Below are 15815 nucleotides of genomic sequence, written 5' to 3' on the forward strand. Positions count from 1 at the left end.
TTGACGATGCGTGGGTGGGGAAGGGTAGATCGCGTGAGCTTATTGCCTTACTATCCGCGCCGCGGCAGAGGCACGCAAGAGTGAAATATATATAAACGTATATGAATATATATATGTGTGTGTGCACGATCACGTGGGAAGGGAGAGACGGAGAAAACGAGGCAGAATCACAGCCGAGCAAGCGGACCCACAGTTAAGGAGATGATTCGGTGGCATTGGAGAATAGAGGTGAGGGCTGTGCGTGCCTGTGTCTGTGCCCTCGCAGGCACGAGCGCGTCGCCTTTTCAGCGCGCCCTTTCTCACGCGCTCGCTTGAGCAATCCCCCTCTGGCCAGTCTCGGGGCAGTCACGCCAAAATGCAGCGCCGCGCAGCGAAGCGTTACCAACTGCGGCATCACTAATGCGAGAAAAACGTAAGAGAAGCCGCCAAGGAAGGCGTGCATTGCGAGGCACGGTCTGAGTGAGAAGAGAAGAGGAACAGAGACGATGTATGTGCCGCTCATGTAGCGGCCGTCCACGGTGAAAATGCGCCTCCATCAATGCATCCGATGGCGTTCGCGCCGCATAGCTGCTGCTGTTGCAGCCTCACATGCACAGAAGTGCACCGAAAACAGATGGCTACGAGTGGCACGACATGTGGTGAAAGGGAGCAGGGGAGAGGAGGGAGAGAGGAGGAGGAGCACAAGCTTAGATAGGTGCTCATACACACACACACATCTTTATGTGCGTGTGTGCATAAACTAGTACAGCCCAATACCCATCCTCACAACTTTCCACCGCGTCCACAAGGAGGGGAAACATGAGAAAACGGAGAAGCAAACAAAAAAGCATTCTGAAAGGGAAAGCAAGCCACTCACGCACATACACGCACACACACACACGTCCAGCTTTCCAACACAGACACACATACACACATATGCGTATGTATATATGTATACTCCTGCGGAGAGCAAAGAAGCCACAGCAACGCAGAGAAAGGTCAAAGTGATGAGGCAAGCATCAGGTGAGAAGAGACGCAGACGAGAAGGTGTGCCGGAGAAAGGGAGAAAGAAAGAAGAGAGGCACCCCACACACTTGTGAAGAAACGGCAATTCCCCACCGGCAGCGACATCAGCGCCCACGACGAGAAAATGAGCCACTCTCAAGACACCCTGAAGACGTGCGCAACAGCATGAGAAGGAGAGGGAGAGGGGTCATCACCCGTGTAGCGTTCGATGCGAAGATGCGTGCGATTAGTTATAGAGTGGCGCGTTGCCACGAAGCAAACAAGAAAGAGGCGTGGCGCCCCCCTCATCCGCTCCCGTGACCTGCCCCGCCTCTCCATTTCCATGAACCCTCGAGCCACCACACCGCGCAACACCTCGTTCTGTCTCTCTCTCTGCCTTCTCACGTTGTCCGCTTTTCTCCATCCGCCACCGCTTCTGCCGCGAAGCACTCGCGTCATGCAAGTCCTTTCAGGGGAACAGAAACTTAAAGTAGTGATACACCAAAGCAATGATCGCCGTCCAGAGCATGGCAGCACTGGCTATGCTGCCACCATGCACCACCCGCCACAATCGTCGCTCACCACGATGCCACTTGCCGAAGACGGACACATGGAAGAGCAGCTTCATGACACCCCAGTGAATCTCTTCCGAGTTGGGGATCTCCCCGGGGACGGCGTCATCAGAGGCTAGGGCGGTTGCTGAGCCGTTCGCGGCGCCAGAAGAGCCTGCGGATACGGCTGCATTGTCACCGCTAGCCGCCTCCGTGGGTCGCCTCAGTGCAGAGACAGTACTGTTCGGCTTTCCCTGGCTCCCCACACCGCACGCTTCCAGCACGAAGCCCACAAAAGAGAAGGAGCTGTGGTGCTGCAGCACGACATCGGGCGAGTTGACACTTCCATCAGCGCTCCCACGGAAGAGGTGGATTGTCGCGTGAAGGTTGCTGTTATAGAAGCGAGCTGTCTCTGCGTCCAGCAGCTGGTACTCCGCTCCCTCCTCTTCGCCGCTGCTGCTGCTCATCCCGGGCGCTGAGCGGGCGCCGTCCGCGTCGTCGCTTTGGAGCTCGGATGTGTATCGGCGCTTTGTGCTGGAGAGTGGAGGAGTGGACGACAACGCTGGGCTCGCGGCAGATCTTGTTGTGGCTGCCCCCTGCATCAGGGCGGTGGATGCCTCGGCAGGCTGCAGCAACTCCTGTAGGCGCTCCCAGAGCACTGAGGCCGCTTGCTTACCGCCCTGGGTAGTGAAGCAGCACGGCGTGCGACGGGTGCGCCGTCCACGGCTCTCCATCAGTAGTGGCTTAAGGTCCCAGATGCGAACACACTGCGTGTGCGCGTGGCCAGAAGCTGGTGTGCCAGTCGCTGACTTTGACCTCCCCGTGCGCCGCGGTGGCCTCGCGCTCGAACGGGAGGGGAATACTGAGCTTGTGCTGCTGTGCCGCAGCATCGACCCTGCATTCCTATCGCAGGGCGACGTCAGGGCGGTGTCTGAAGCCGAGGCATCGCTCATCACTGACATCCCGAACGCGTGCGATAACGCCGGGAAGCGCAGAGAGGTGGTGGAGGGGAGCGCGGACAGCTCCCCTCGGCTCTCCGTGCGCGAGGTCTCTCGAAGAAGCGAGCTAGCGCGCAGCTCCTGCACTTCTTCGCGCAGCACGCGATCCAATACCGACACTAGCTTCTCTTCCCGCACGTAGTAGGATGACTCGAACGTGTAGAGCCGCGAGCCTTCAGCGTTACTGATGGCTACGTGGCCCACCATTGGAAACAGCCACGACACAAACGGGGCAGGAAAGAAGAAGACGCAGCAGCCGAAGTGCTGTAGCTCCACCGCCGTCCGGGAGGTCAGCCGCAGTCGCGTGGCAAGAGGAGAAGGTGGTGTCCCAGAGGCGTTCAAGACTGGTGAGCCTCCCAGCGACTCGGCTGTCGCGGCCCCGAGTGACGGGGGAAAGACCGGTGGGCTGAAGGAGCGACTTCCATTGGTGATTTCGCTGTCGTCGTGCCATTCATGTCCCTGAGCTGGCAAAGCTGAGTAAGCAGATGCGGTACTTGCAGCAGGCGCAAGTGCGGCTGCGGCCACTTCGCTGGGGGCGCCGGGCGTGGCGGCATTAGCGGGTTGCATCGAGGAAGTGCAAGGTTTCTCGGAAGGGGGCAGAGCCTCGGGCAACGGGACCGTTTGCAAGGGCTGGGGAGCGGCTTCGGTGCCTCCCCCTTCGAGCCGAGCCGAGCCAGACGAGGGCCCTCTTTTCATGGACCTCCGACGCACAAGGGGCTGCGCGGGGATGCTTCCGTTAGCTCCAGATGCCGCGGCGTCGGCAGACTTGGTGACCTGCTGCTGTCCATTCAGAGCTTGATCCGTCCCTGTCGTAGGCGCCGCTGCAGCATCTTCACTCGCGCTGTTTGCCGCGCACAGGGAGGCCTCCTGCCAGCTATTTCTCGCCGTCTGCTGACGGTGGGCGTAGTCTAGCGCGAGCCCCGGGAAGGATAACGGCTTCGTCAAAGACTCCGATGAGTTTACTGGAGAGCGCCTGTCGGCCTCGTCGTCAGCGTCTAAACTTGTGGTGCTGTCGCTGCGGTGGTCCAGCCACGGCGACGTTGGGTGCGTCGACGAAGAGGAGTGGTGATCGCAGCTTCGAGATGTCACTCTGCCGTCCTCGGAGAAGGAAGAGGCACACGTGCTCGTGGGCGGGTTCGGCTCAGCGGCCGCCGCGTCCACCCTGTTCGGCGATCCTGTCCCATGTCCGATCAGGGGCTTGTCTTCTCTGTGATTGGAAGAGGAAAGCATCGCAGCCGTGCCGGACGTACACTGCTGCCCTTCCGCCACCACGAAAGGGGCACCAACAGCACTTCCCCTCTCAAACGTCGCCAAAAGATAAGAGGGAAGAAAAAAAGGCAGACAACGCCGCGGCGAGCGGTCGGGCCGGAAACAAAATCCCCAACGGTTCGCCTCAACGGCAGAACGAACCGAAGAACGAAGAAGAAAAAAAAACAGAATCGAAGCGGAGCGTCTTCAGAGGTGGGGGGGAAAGGAGCGGAACGACACGACAGCGACAGGAGCAGTGGCACAAAGAAGGAAAGCCGAAGCCTCACACACACAGAGAGAGAGAAGGGAGAGAGGGAAGAGAACGAGCGGTATGTCGGGCAGATATCAGATCAGATGAAATGTGCCAAGAACGAGAGAATGAAAGGCCCGACGTTGGCAGAGCACAGGCGCTGCTTCGCGTGAGGCCGATGATGGAGATATATATGCGAGAGGCAGGAAAATCAAATGATCGGCACGTTACGTTAGGCCACTCAATATACGCACTGAAGAACACTGTAGCGCCGCGCGCACGCCGATGTCACTGTCACAATGGCAACAACAGATCCCAATCGAGTAAAGAGCCACACAGAGGGGAAGAGAAGAAGAGGATGCGACACCTTTTTTTCAGCGGCTTTATCTGGTACGAGAGTGTGCGACCTATGGCATGAAGGAGGTCCGCTTAATGGGTGAAGGTGCCTCTTTTCTCTTTACTATGTGTGTGTGTATACTTGAACGAATGAGCGTACACTGAGTTGGTGGACACTTTCGCTATGCTGCGCTTGCCGGCTCCACTCTGTACACGTTGATGAAGATAAAAATAGCGGTCAAGCATACACACACACGGACTTCAAAGAAAAAAATGAGGGGCGCGCTCCGGAAAGGTAGCGACAAAAACGAGAGCTACAGAGAAAGAGAGGAGGGGGGCGAGTGAAGGGAAGCTGCAGAACACAAGTGGGATAAGAGGGGACCAAACTCGCACGAGTCAGTCGGGCTCAAGGCGCACAGCAGACGGAAGGTGGGGTACGGAAAGGGTAACGACGACGGCGCCTTTGACAGGGCCAACGAGAGTGTTCGAAGTAAAGGGAAAAAAGAGGGAGAGATACAGAGGTCGTGGCAAATAAAACGTCGTGTGCTGAATTCGCGTAGCGCTTTACTGCGGTTGTTGTCGACACCCCCTCAATCGCTTTACGATGTCCGTCGAAGAGCCTCACACCTGCCCCATACATAAAAGTATAACTGTCTCCGTGTCTGGCCCTTTTTGCCTTTAGTGCGGCCTTCGCTCGCTTATATTTCGCGAGGACAACGCGTGAAACACAGAGACCGAAGAAGAGAGAAAAATTACTGGAAAAAAGAAAAAAGAGGGATCTGTTCTTGCGCGTCTGTTGGTGCTTTCAAAGAGAAATAGAAAAGACCTGAAGGATGTACGCGTGGGCGCGCGGTGCTGATACTCACCTTCTCGGATTAGCCGCCCTTAGAGCAACACACCCCCAACGCAGCAAGATGCACAGTAAACCTTTCCGCACAGGGCTATCAGCCCAAGCTTCTCTCCTCCCTTCTCCGCTGCTCTCGCCGCGCTTGCCGACCCCCAACTTTCTCTCTAAGTTGCCCGCTTGACAGTGGATATGCAGGCACACAGACACAGACACCCACTCAAAAAGAACGAAAAAAAGAAGAAAACGAGTTGGGGCCAAAAAAAGGTGCGCCTGTGCTTACTCTGTCACCCTTTTTTTGTCCCCAGCCTCTTGCAGAGCCCCCGACCCGACGTGCGCGTTCGTTCCACGATGGCCTTTTCACACCTTCGGAGGCCCTTCCACTGAGACACGAGACGATCTTCCAAACGAGTGGGGAGAGATTAGAGTGGAATTGGGAAGCAGCGAGGGGGCCTCAGCGCTCCACACACGCGCCCAAGAACGCGGAAACAGGCGTGGGCCACGGCTCCTGCGATATGAGCCTCGGCAGCGTCGAATGGAAAAGCGGAGGAGGCAGTGGAAAGCAAATAGCGCTGCGTGCGTATGTAATGCGGATGAAGCGAGACGATGCGTAGAGCGCTGTGGATGCGTGTGTGTGTGTATTACCTTAGAAAAAAGTGACAGGGAGAGGAGCCGCCAGAGAGACGCTCAGCGGATGACAGGCAAAGCAGCGAGGAGAGGTGCCAGGAGGAAGACGAGCTCCGGTGTCGCTGTGCTTCGCAGAAAACAGGAAGGGATGAAAAGGAGACAGATGAGGAGGCTGCGGCTAGGAAACAATGGACGAGCAGGAGGGGGAAGAGCGAGTCGTCTTAGGCCACCAAAGCACACCAACGGCACGCAGGTAATCGAGCGACAGATAGGGAGAGAAAAAAGGCCGAAGGCCCTACCGTCCTTGTGGCGCTAAGCAGCGGTGAGCCCACGAAACTCTCTGTATGCGCGCAGCGTGCAGGTGTGTGGGGGGGGAGGGCTCTAATTTAAAGCGAGCACAGAGAGCACAGATGAAGCAGAGATACCAAATCTGAAGACAGCGAGGCGCAGAGAAAACGGAAGGGAAGGGCGGCAATAGCAGCAGCGGAGAGGCAGGAGGTCGAAGAGTGAGACGACTTGTGTGCGCGCGCGTTGCCGTGTAGGGCTGCAGAAGCACTGCTCGAGAAAACGGCAAGGAGGGGAGGATGGAGAGAGGGGCCGAGACAATGAAGCCTCGCATGTCCTGTAGGTGCTTCTCGCTTATGGTTGTATGGCGGGACGGCGTAGACAGATGCAAGCGCAGCAGTCGACTCCTTTTCTTTCTATATCTGAAGAGGGAAACAAAAGAGGGAGAAGGAGAAAGGACGATGGGGGGCACTCGCACGAGGTGTTCGAGTGACTCAGCAAGATCGAAGAGGAGTGAGGAGATCAAGAGCGACTTTGTGTCTGTGTGGGGGGTCTCCAGGGAAGGAATTGGCGCGCGTGTCCGAAGAAGTACGCGTGTCTGGCTGCGCAACGCGCGTTTCTGTTATGAGAAATGGTGAGGATAAGAGAAGGAGTATGGATTTGGGTACCCACACACTACCTGTGTTCAGGCAGCGTGTCAAGGAAGCAGAGAGGTGTATACATGTGTTCGCCGTTAGGAAAGGGGGAAGAGGAGGAGGAGGGCCGTCGTACGGGACAAGATAAAGCCGCGAGAATGTCGAGGAAAAGGTGAGAGAGGAGAACGCATCGAGGTGCATGTACGCAGGCATTCAACCAAGGAGGAAGCGCGTGCCTTGGGCGAAAGGCGTGCAGTTGGCTAAGCCTGCATGCACCGCTTCGACGCCTTGAAAAGATGTGAAGCCCACAGAAAGACGCACACGCGGAGCGCGGAAGGGCCCGCACACACAATCCAGAAAGAGTAGGGGTCAGGCGCCTTACCCGTTTGTCAGACACACGCTCTCCATTACATTTTGTTTCCTTCACCTGTGCCGACTCCGCTTATCTTTCAGAAGTGGAGGGAGAGGAAGAAAAGAGGGGAAAGCAGAGGAGGCCAGCGCTCAAATGTCCCGCGCAAGGAGGAAGGCGGAACTCACTCCTGCATCATCAGCGCTCTCTCTTGCTTTGGAGAGGCTCCTCCACCACCACCTATCCTTTGCGTCCTGTAAAACGCGAGTCACCTGCTAGCACGCGTGTGGGTATGGCCTGCCTGCACACACATGAATGAAAAGCGAAGAACAACAAAAAAAAATACATCCGTGTCGACAAGCGTGGAGACACAGTGGGGAAGGAGTCCATCCTCACATCACGTGGGTTGCGTAGCGACTCGTGCAGCCCACATCGCCGCTCGTGCAGGTGCCGTGATAAAAAAAGTGTGCGTATGACAGGTAAGAGGAGGGCTGGGGTGTGCCTATCCCTTGCTGGGTGGTGCTCACGGCTTGCGACAATAAGGGCACCTGGGGTTCACCGCCTGGGTCGCGCCGCTGCCGCTGCCAGCCTCGGCGCAATCACACACAAATGTCCTTCCGGTAGCTTCCTTGGAGGGACGATAGATGACTGCCATGCATGAGGGGCACAGCCAGCCGAGGTAGGAGGCCTGGTCACCGCCCTTTGTGCCAGAGGCCACCGCCATATCGACAGCCTCTGCCCTCGCTTTCTTGAGGCCGGGCGTCGAGTCCTTTGCCGAATCAGCATCCGCTGTGCGACGCACTTGCGGAGACACCTGCGGCAGCATCGTTGGGCCCACGACGTATTGCGAAGCAATACGGTCCCGCCTCTGACGGGCCCCGCTGCCGGTGAGCGACACAGCAACATTCGGCCCATCCAGCAGATGACCGAGGTCATGCAAGCTGAACCGGCCACCGCAGAAGCCGCCGAGGCTCGAGGCTAGCGCCACGAGGCGGTTCTCCCTCGATTCAGTCTCCTGCACAGCTTCACCGAAACAGGACACAACCACACCCATCTTGCTTGCCGTCACAGCCGCCACGGCAAGGGCGCACTCCGCACTGTACAGCGGTGCCACATCTGGCTTAGCATCGCTGAAGACAAGAACGTTCCCAGCACTCCGCGGCGGTGGTGCACAATTTACCGCACCGGTGCTGGTAGAGTCCAGGGAAGCCGTTTCGACAGGCGCCTCTCTAGCCTCACCGTCGGTCTCATCCCTTGTCGCGGCCCGAAATGCGCTGCTGGGGTGCGCGCGAAGATAGCAGAGTGAGGCTAACAGCGCCCCTGCGAGTGAGCTCCACATGTTCGTGGCGTCAGAGGATAGCGACGCAAATGCCGGGGCTGCATTGGAAGGCTCCCTAGGCCCCTTCACGGAAGAAGCGTCGGCTGTTGCACCGGCGGTGGGCAGAGTGCTGTTGTATTCCTGTGCAGCTCGCAATACTGCCTGCTGAAGGAGTAGCGGAGAGCGCAATCGGAAGAGCTGTGCAAAGGCGACGGCCCTCTCTGCGATACCATCCCCTGCCCGCCCGTCTCCGCCCTCCTCGTCGAGTGAGAAAACCGACCCTGTCGCATCTGCCAAGGCAGGGTAAGTGGCCCCAACCTTATCCAAAGCGTGGTTACGGTCTGGTACGGCCGAGGAATACACGCACTCGATGCCTCTGTACGGGTCTGCAAAGAAGACGGCGATAGATGGAATGAAGTCGGGTGCGCCAGCGCGCACGCTACACTGCACTGCATGCACACATCGTAGCGCGCTTCCGACAAGCTCGTCCGTGTAGTAGCCGCTGCTAGAGTGGAGAATGCACACATATGAGGACGACATGGCGGTGCTACGGCAAATACAGAAAAAAAAATACTGAGAGAAGACCTCCTCAAGTGCGATCGATGCCGCGCTTGCGGATACGGTACAAGCGGAGGTTGCGATGGAGTGGACGATGAAGCCGCCCAGCGCTTGCGTGTTGCTATAAAGGGGCGGCTAAACGCGCCGTGTCAATCCCAAGCATCCGTCTCGGTCAGCGAGGAGCGCAACAGAACGGAACGGCACACGCGGAAGCAGCGCAAGAGGCACACACACACTCGCACACACACTTACACTCGCACACATATATACAGGAAGGAGAGGAAGATGAAGAAGCGGGCGCCGGCTCGCTACAGAAGAAGGGCGGTGGGTGCTGGGGTACGCATTGGTGCACCATACGCGCTATGCTCCTTGATTGCGCAGATGATTCTGGGCATTCAGTCTCATGGACAGAGAGAGAGAGGTGGCGTGAGACTTGAACCTCCCCTCTCCTCCTCTCTGTGCGCGCGCAAGTAGAGAAAGAGGCTCCGGCAAATGCAGGAGACAGCACAAAGGCAGTTTCCTCTGCCTACCGCAACGACTACTCAGCACCCAAAGCAACTACACTACTCCTTGGGAAACCGATGTCCCCCGCTCTGCTTGCGCAGGCGCGCTTGCGTGTGAAGTGCGAGCCCAGTGCTGCCAACATGTTAACGGTATAAAAAAAATGGGCGAGCCTCGGCAGAGACGGCAAGGGGAGAGGTGGGAAAAGGCAATCGCAGGGGAGTCCGAAGCAGTGAAAGGGACGCCCACCGTATCGGCGGCAGCGATTCGCGAAAAGAAAGTGTCCACGAAGCGAAAATGCAGAGCGAGAAAGGCTGCGAGAATACACACACACACCAAAGAACCGCCATAGCAAGCATGCGCACACGCAGACAAAGGAGGAGCGTGTCTTGAGGAGGCGAGTAGCAAAGGCCGAGAGAGAAGTGAGCCTCGCGGCGATGCTGACATAATGCGGGCGCCCTTTGGTGAAAACACCAGTGGCAGAAACGAGACGGAACAGCGGCACGCAAGACGAGACAGCACGTGGCGCCTGTGGAGCGCTCAACCGCCTTGACTACCGCAGATCATTCAAGCGTTCGCGGAGCGCATGCTTCCCTTTCAGGATCATCTTCTCACGAAGGTCGTCGAGGGGGCAGATGGAGTCATACTCACGGACTGCCTCGTCGAACATGCTCACATCCTCGCTTTGGATCGCCGCAATCATGTCCGTCATAGCCATGTGCTCGCGAGTGTTCATGTTGAACTGCGTGTCCAGTTCCTGATACTCAAGGAAGCGCTCCTCGAGCATACCCACATCCTCCATGAGACTCTCCGACGTCATGAGAGCCAACTGGCACAAAAGAGCCGTGAAGAAAAGCTTGCGCGCGTTTCCGCGCGCCACACGGTCCTCCAGTGCCTCGCGGGCAAGATGGTCGTAGACCTTCTGCGCCTCGGCGTAGTCGCCAGAGCGCGCCCTCATGTCCGCCATCTTAAGCACGATTTCCGAGGCCGTCACCTTCGCACCTTGGCTGCGGAAATAGCGCACAGCCTGCTGCAGCCACCGCATCGCCTCCTCGCCAACGGTGATGTCGCCCAGCGCAGCGCACGCCTTCGCTGCGTTTGTGTACTTCTGGGCTTTGTCGTACATATCCACCACATCCTTGAGCAACGCCGCTGCCGACTTCACGTCACCAGCTTTTACATATGCCTTTGCCGCCTCCTCCATCTCCGCCGCCTGATCGCCCTCGCTTTTGTTTTTGCTGGACATATCAGAGGCGCGCTTGTACGCTTGAGCCGCCTTCCCAAAATTGCCAGCTGCCTTGTACTGCGTGGCCGCCTGCAGGAACGTTTCATGCGCCTCATCGGTCTTCGTGTCGCTCGACGAGAACCATGAGCGCCTCTTCAGGTGCTTCTCCGCCTCCGCCATCAGCGCATCACCGCGCTCCTCCATCTTCCCAGCTGCGTCTGGTAGCCTTGATGGTGTATTGGGGCGCGGTGAGACAACGAAACTCTTCTACACGCCACGATCTGCTAAGGTAAGCGTATGTGTGCGTTTGTGTGTGAATCAGCGCGTGTAGGCATGCAAAGCTGGGCGTTAAAGATGTCGTAGGTACGCTTCACAGGCTACGGATCTGGCCTGTTCCATCCAGCGCCGTATGGAGAGAGAGAGAGACCAAGACGACCGACGACCATGTGGCCACCGCGAAGCGTGAGGAAAGAAGGACGGCATGTGTACAGGCGTAGATGGGGCACGTGCACCCAGGAGAAAATCGGGGAAGAGAGGAGAGCAACAGGGCGATCTCTGAAGTTGGTTGGCAGGCAAGAAGCGCTGGCCGTAGCAGTGCTGCCTCGTAACCATACAGGCAACAGAGGCAGCGGGGAGCCACTGCGAAAAACGGCTACGCGCACACGAGCCACCCATCGCATCAGCACCGCCTGATGCAGCCGCTGCATCGAACGTGATGCCATATTTTTTGCGAGGCTGGCGAGCACCCCACTTGCAGCCCGTCGCTGGGCAGAAGAGAAGGTTCTTCGGGGGAGACCGCATGTGCCTCTCGCACACCGTCTTGCCGCGCGCGCACACAGAGAGAGACAGCCCTGAGTAGCTCACCAGACAGCCTCTCAAAAGACAGATGCCAAGGACACCGTCATCGAGAGGCAGGGAAGCGCAGGCACCGGGCAGCGGCAGAAGGCGGAAGTGCCGAGCCCTCGCGAGTGAAGGGAAGGAGCCCACGGCAACCGATTCAGTTTGCAGCGTATCGGTCATGTTTTGTGTTCTTTCCTTTCCTTTTTGTTTCCTTACGTCGACAAGAGCGATTGAATACATGAAACGACAGGACCCGAGAAACACACGAGATACGGAGAGGAAGACGGCGGGCAGTGAGGGGAGTAGAAAAGGGATGGGGCCAGAGCTATACATGAGGTGTCCGTGGTGCTCCGCGAACAAAGGGTTGCGCAGCTGTCGCGTCCCCCCCCCGGAGAGGTTTTTTCGAGGATCGGGGAAGGGAAAACCGGCCACAGACGTGTGATGGTGTCTGTGCTCCTGGAGAAACGGACACGAAAGCACACGAGAGCGAAGCACAAAAAAAAAACATTCCACAACACACAAACACAGAGGCAATAGAAGGAACGTCGCTGGATGACCAAAAACGATACACGAAACACAGCAGGGCGGCACACATACACACATGCGCGCGCAACGAGGCACACAGAGGAGAGGGGAAGAGTCAAGCAGCAGCACCGGTTCGCGTGAGTCTGCGTGCGGCCAACGTGGCTGGTGGTGGTGATGAATGAGGAGAAGCAGAAGAAAACGAAAAAAAAGCCGAGAGCGAAGAACAACAATGAAACAAAAAAAAACTCCCCAAATCGACCTAAACCCACCCGATGCCGTCGTCAGAGGCGCTTTCCGTGGCAACAGAGGAACACTCAAAGGCAGCCACAGAGCCGCTTTTTTGCTAGTGGTGTTGGTGGCTGTTTATGTGCGCTTGCTTGTCGATACAGATACCAACCGCACCTAAAAAGAGCACACGCGCGCGGGTGAGACAGGAGACGGCAAAGAGCAAACGAATCCACAGAAACAGTGCATATGCAAGCCTGCGCCCACACACACGCACGAAAAGATATCTTTCCTCAAGCGTATCCCTTCTAATGCTAAGTGCGTGCGTGTGTGCATCGTTGCACTCTTCCCTCCTAGCCCGCGCCTCAGGCATCTCTCTTTCGGCCCCTACGCGTTCCGTCTGATGGCGGAGGGAGTGTCATCTCCCTTCATTTCACGCTGTGTGAGCGTGTCCGCTGGCGTGTGTCCCCTCAGTCCCTCACAGTTGCGTGCCTCATGCAACGGATTTCGCATTGTGATCACGTGCGCCTGGACGGGCATGCGTGTGGCACTGCCCGGTGCTGACCATCATTGAGTTTTCCCTCACGCAAACGCACCTGCGTAATTCCCTGGCCCACTTTGCCTCTCTCAAGCCTCCCTTCGAAGCGTCCTACGATGGTGCTCTACATCGCATGATTAGCCGTGAGTGGTAAGCGCTCACAGGTGGTGTTGGCAGACGTGAAACGAGCTATGTCCTCGCGCAAGGGAGATAGAGAAGCTGGGGGTGTGGAACAGACCTAGCGGGCCCCTCTCCATGGGCACGAAAAGAACCTGGGTGCGGGTGAGTGGGTATATATATATGTGTGTGTGTGTCGCGGCGCACATTGAATCTAGCGACCAGATCTCGCCTGCACACGCAGACGAAGACAGCATGACGCCCTTGCGTTCCAGCGTATCCATCTCTGTGCCTTCACGAGGCCGTGACTGCTGCGCCACTGAAATACCACCCCCTATTTGGCCTTCTGAGCTGCGTCCCTCTTCTTGCGCTGGTTGCGCTCCTCACGCTCACGCATCGTAGCCAAGCGAACCTCCATCTGCTTCCGGATATCCTCATGCGAGACGATGTGGTCGTCATCCTGGTCAGCGTAGAGCGTGTTGTCGCGATCCGCCGTTCCCCCAGCCAGGCTGGCACTTGGCAGCTCCATCATGCGCACAAGGCTGCGTGCGGACACGGCTCTATGGGCTGTCTGCGGCGCAGTCGGCACTATCGGGTCCACCTCCGCCCCCTCCCAGTCCTCTGCCATCTGCAGCGCTTCGCCTTGTGGGGAGTCCGTCGTGTTGGTGGTCAATGCGTTGTCTTCCTCAATCGAACTCTGTGCCGTCTCCTTCGGCGACTGAGGATCTCGGCTAGCGCGCGAAGACGGCGACGCCAAGATGCGTGCGTACGCGGACAGCTGGTGGTGGCGCTGGAAGGCAATCAATATGTGTGTGGCGCGCTCCTCGATAGTGCCGAGAAACTGTTTCATGTTAGCCTCGGTGCACTTCTCCTCACCCTCCACCGAGCCGTCGGTCACTTCTGGGCACCCGATATGCGCGTATACATCCTCGGCTGTAGCTGCGGTGCGCCGCACAGCATCACGCAGCTGCATAGTGGCGTAGTTCATCTCGTCTAGCTTGGACTCCGTGCCTGCCAGCTCCTCCTCGAGGCGCTTGATGAGGGTGCGGTGCTGACGCTCGCTCTCCCCTTCTTCACTGAGAAGACGCTGCAGGTCTCGGATGCTGTCCTTCAGAGCCTCCTTCTTTGCCGACAGCTCATTCACGTACTTGTACATGGAGAAGCTCAGGTCGCCAGTGTGCAAGTACGTGGCGCGCACCTCGTCGATATCGTCCGTCTGCAAGTCCTCCTTGAGTTGAGCGACAATGCTCGTGATGGTGGCTGACTCCTTCTCCACGCACAGCACATTCTGTGTGTGGTCGAGGTCCTCTCCACCAGCGGTTATAACCTCGTCGCTGTTGCCGAGCACTGACAAACCCATAGCGCGCCGGGAGCTTTCCGTTTCTTCTTGAGCGCCGATGGCGTTTGCGTCACCCATGCGCTCCTCAAACTCGTACTCGCGCGCCTCCAGCTCGAGCTGCATCTCCGTCTGTTCCTCGCGCATGGCCTTGATGCCCAGCATGGCGGTGTCCAGGTCGCGCAGCTGCTCGGCGTAGGCCTGCCGCTGCTCTGCCAATGCGGTGCGCAGCCGCTCCACCTCACGCAGCTGCGCGTCTCGATCATCCATATCCCTGTTCGACTTCTCGATGTGCTCGGCCATGAGGCGCTTCTTTGCCTTCAAGTCGTCCTCCATGCGCTTGTGCACGCGCAGAAACACGCGACGCTCTTCTCGAATGACGTCGATGCGGTCGCGCAGCTCCTTGTTGTACGACAGGGCATCGTTGAACTGGCCTAACGTCTGATCCAGCCGACTCTCCAGAATGTCCACTTGACGCTGCACCGCTGCTGCCTGTTCCTTCTCCACATTAACGCCACCCTTCATCTTTCGGCTGTGGAGGAGGTCGATGCGGGCCAGCTGGTACCGCTTCGTCAGATCATTCTTGCGCATTTTCTCGAACTGGTAGCGGCGCTCCAACCCGTCAACCTCACTCTGCAGCGACGCCAGCTTATCTGCCTTGACGTAGTCGTAGTGTGTGCCAGACAGTGCATTGATTTCCTTTTTGATATGATCATTTTCTTCGATCATGTGTGCAATCTGCTCTTGCTGGCGCATACTCTGGTCTTGTGCGCATAGGATATTCTCCGCTATCTGCGAGCGGCGCAGGGTGTCGGACACCGCACCCTTCTTTTTGGCCGCCATCACTGGCATGGCCAAAGCAGCCGTGGCACGTGAGGATGATCCCGTCGACTAGGGAAACGGAGGGAGAGGTGGAGGCGAGAGGCACAATGCCTCTGCAACTACGACGCCTTCCACTGGAGCTGCAGATGGCGTGCTCTGTGCTGCACTGCTCTTGCCTGCACGAAATCGAAGAAAAAGGCGTGCGGGATTCCGATATGATGCGTTGAGAGAGGAGAAGGGAATATGAAGCAGGCGAAGAGAGCGCGCGAGACGCAAAATGGAAAACACCTCGCACAACGGAGTGTAGCCGCGGCTGAAGAAAAGAAAGGAAAAGAGCCCCGAGCGATGAAGTCAGCGAAGCGCAACCGGAGAAGAGGCAGAGAAAAACGCGACTGGCCGTCCTGACTTGGCAGAGTTGTGGCGTAGATGACCGTCACACCGACACAGGCGCGCACAAAAGGATGAGGAGGCGCACGTGCGTGTGAGTGCATGAGGGAAAGCGTTGCACACGGGTGAAAGAGCGAAATAGGAAAGGGAGAGTGCAGAAAAGCGGAAAGACACGTTTAGAGCTTAGTAGTGCGTGCACGGCGCACGCCCTGGGTGGAACAAAGGGCTGCACACGCGCAGAGGGAACGCAGCACTTCGCATGGCCCCTCGCTTACTGTAGGAAAAAGCTCCTTCTGGCCTTCTGAGCTGTCGTCGC

General features: G+C 57.8%; 4 protein-coding genes across 4 annotated transcripts; all 4 read right to left on the reverse strand.

The window, feature by feature from the left end:
- Window positions 1–1453: 1453 nt before the first annotated feature.
- On the reverse strand, window positions 1454–3763 carry LSCM1_01940 (uncharacterized protein; the record flags this gene model as incomplete). Its single annotated transcript, XM_067319538.1, has 1 exon — window positions 1454–3763. One exon carries the CDS (start codon window positions 3761–3763, stop codon window positions 1454–1456), a length of 2310 nt encoding a protein of 769 aa, XP_067176087.1.
- A 3867-nt stretch (window positions 3764–7630) lies between these two features.
- On the reverse strand, window positions 7631–8965 carry LSCM1_01941 (uncharacterized protein; the record flags this gene model as incomplete). The annotated part of the gene is made up of 1 exon (XM_067319539.1): window positions 7631–8965. One exon carries the CDS (start codon window positions 8963–8965, stop codon window positions 7631–7633), a length of 1335 nt encoding a protein of 444 aa, XP_067176088.1.
- Window positions 8966–10037: 1072 nt separating this feature from the next.
- LSCM1_01942 (uncharacterized protein) lies at window positions 10038–10913 on the reverse strand (the record flags this gene model as incomplete). Its single annotated transcript, XM_067319540.1, has 1 exon — window positions 10038–10913. The coding sequence occupies one exon, from the start codon at window positions 10911–10913 to the stop codon at window positions 10038–10040; it is 876 nt and encodes a 291-aa protein (XP_067176089.1).
- Window positions 10914–13288: 2375 nt separating this feature from the next.
- Window positions 13289–15142, reverse strand: LSCM1_01943 (uncharacterized protein; the record flags this gene model as incomplete). Its single annotated transcript, XM_067319541.1, has 1 exon — window positions 13289–15142. The coding sequence occupies one exon, from the start codon at window positions 15140–15142 to the stop codon at window positions 13289–13291; it is 1854 nt and encodes a 617-aa protein (XP_067176090.1).
- Between the last annotated feature and the right edge of the window lie 673 nt (window positions 15143–15815).

This window comes from Leishmania martiniquensis, chromosome 32 (genome assembly GCF_017916325.1).
Source record: "Leishmania martiniquensis isolate LSCM1 chromosome 32, whole genome shotgun sequence".
In the NCBI taxonomy this organism is placed as follows: Eukaryota; Euglenozoa; class Kinetoplastea; order Trypanosomatida; family Trypanosomatidae; genus Leishmania; species Leishmania martiniquensis.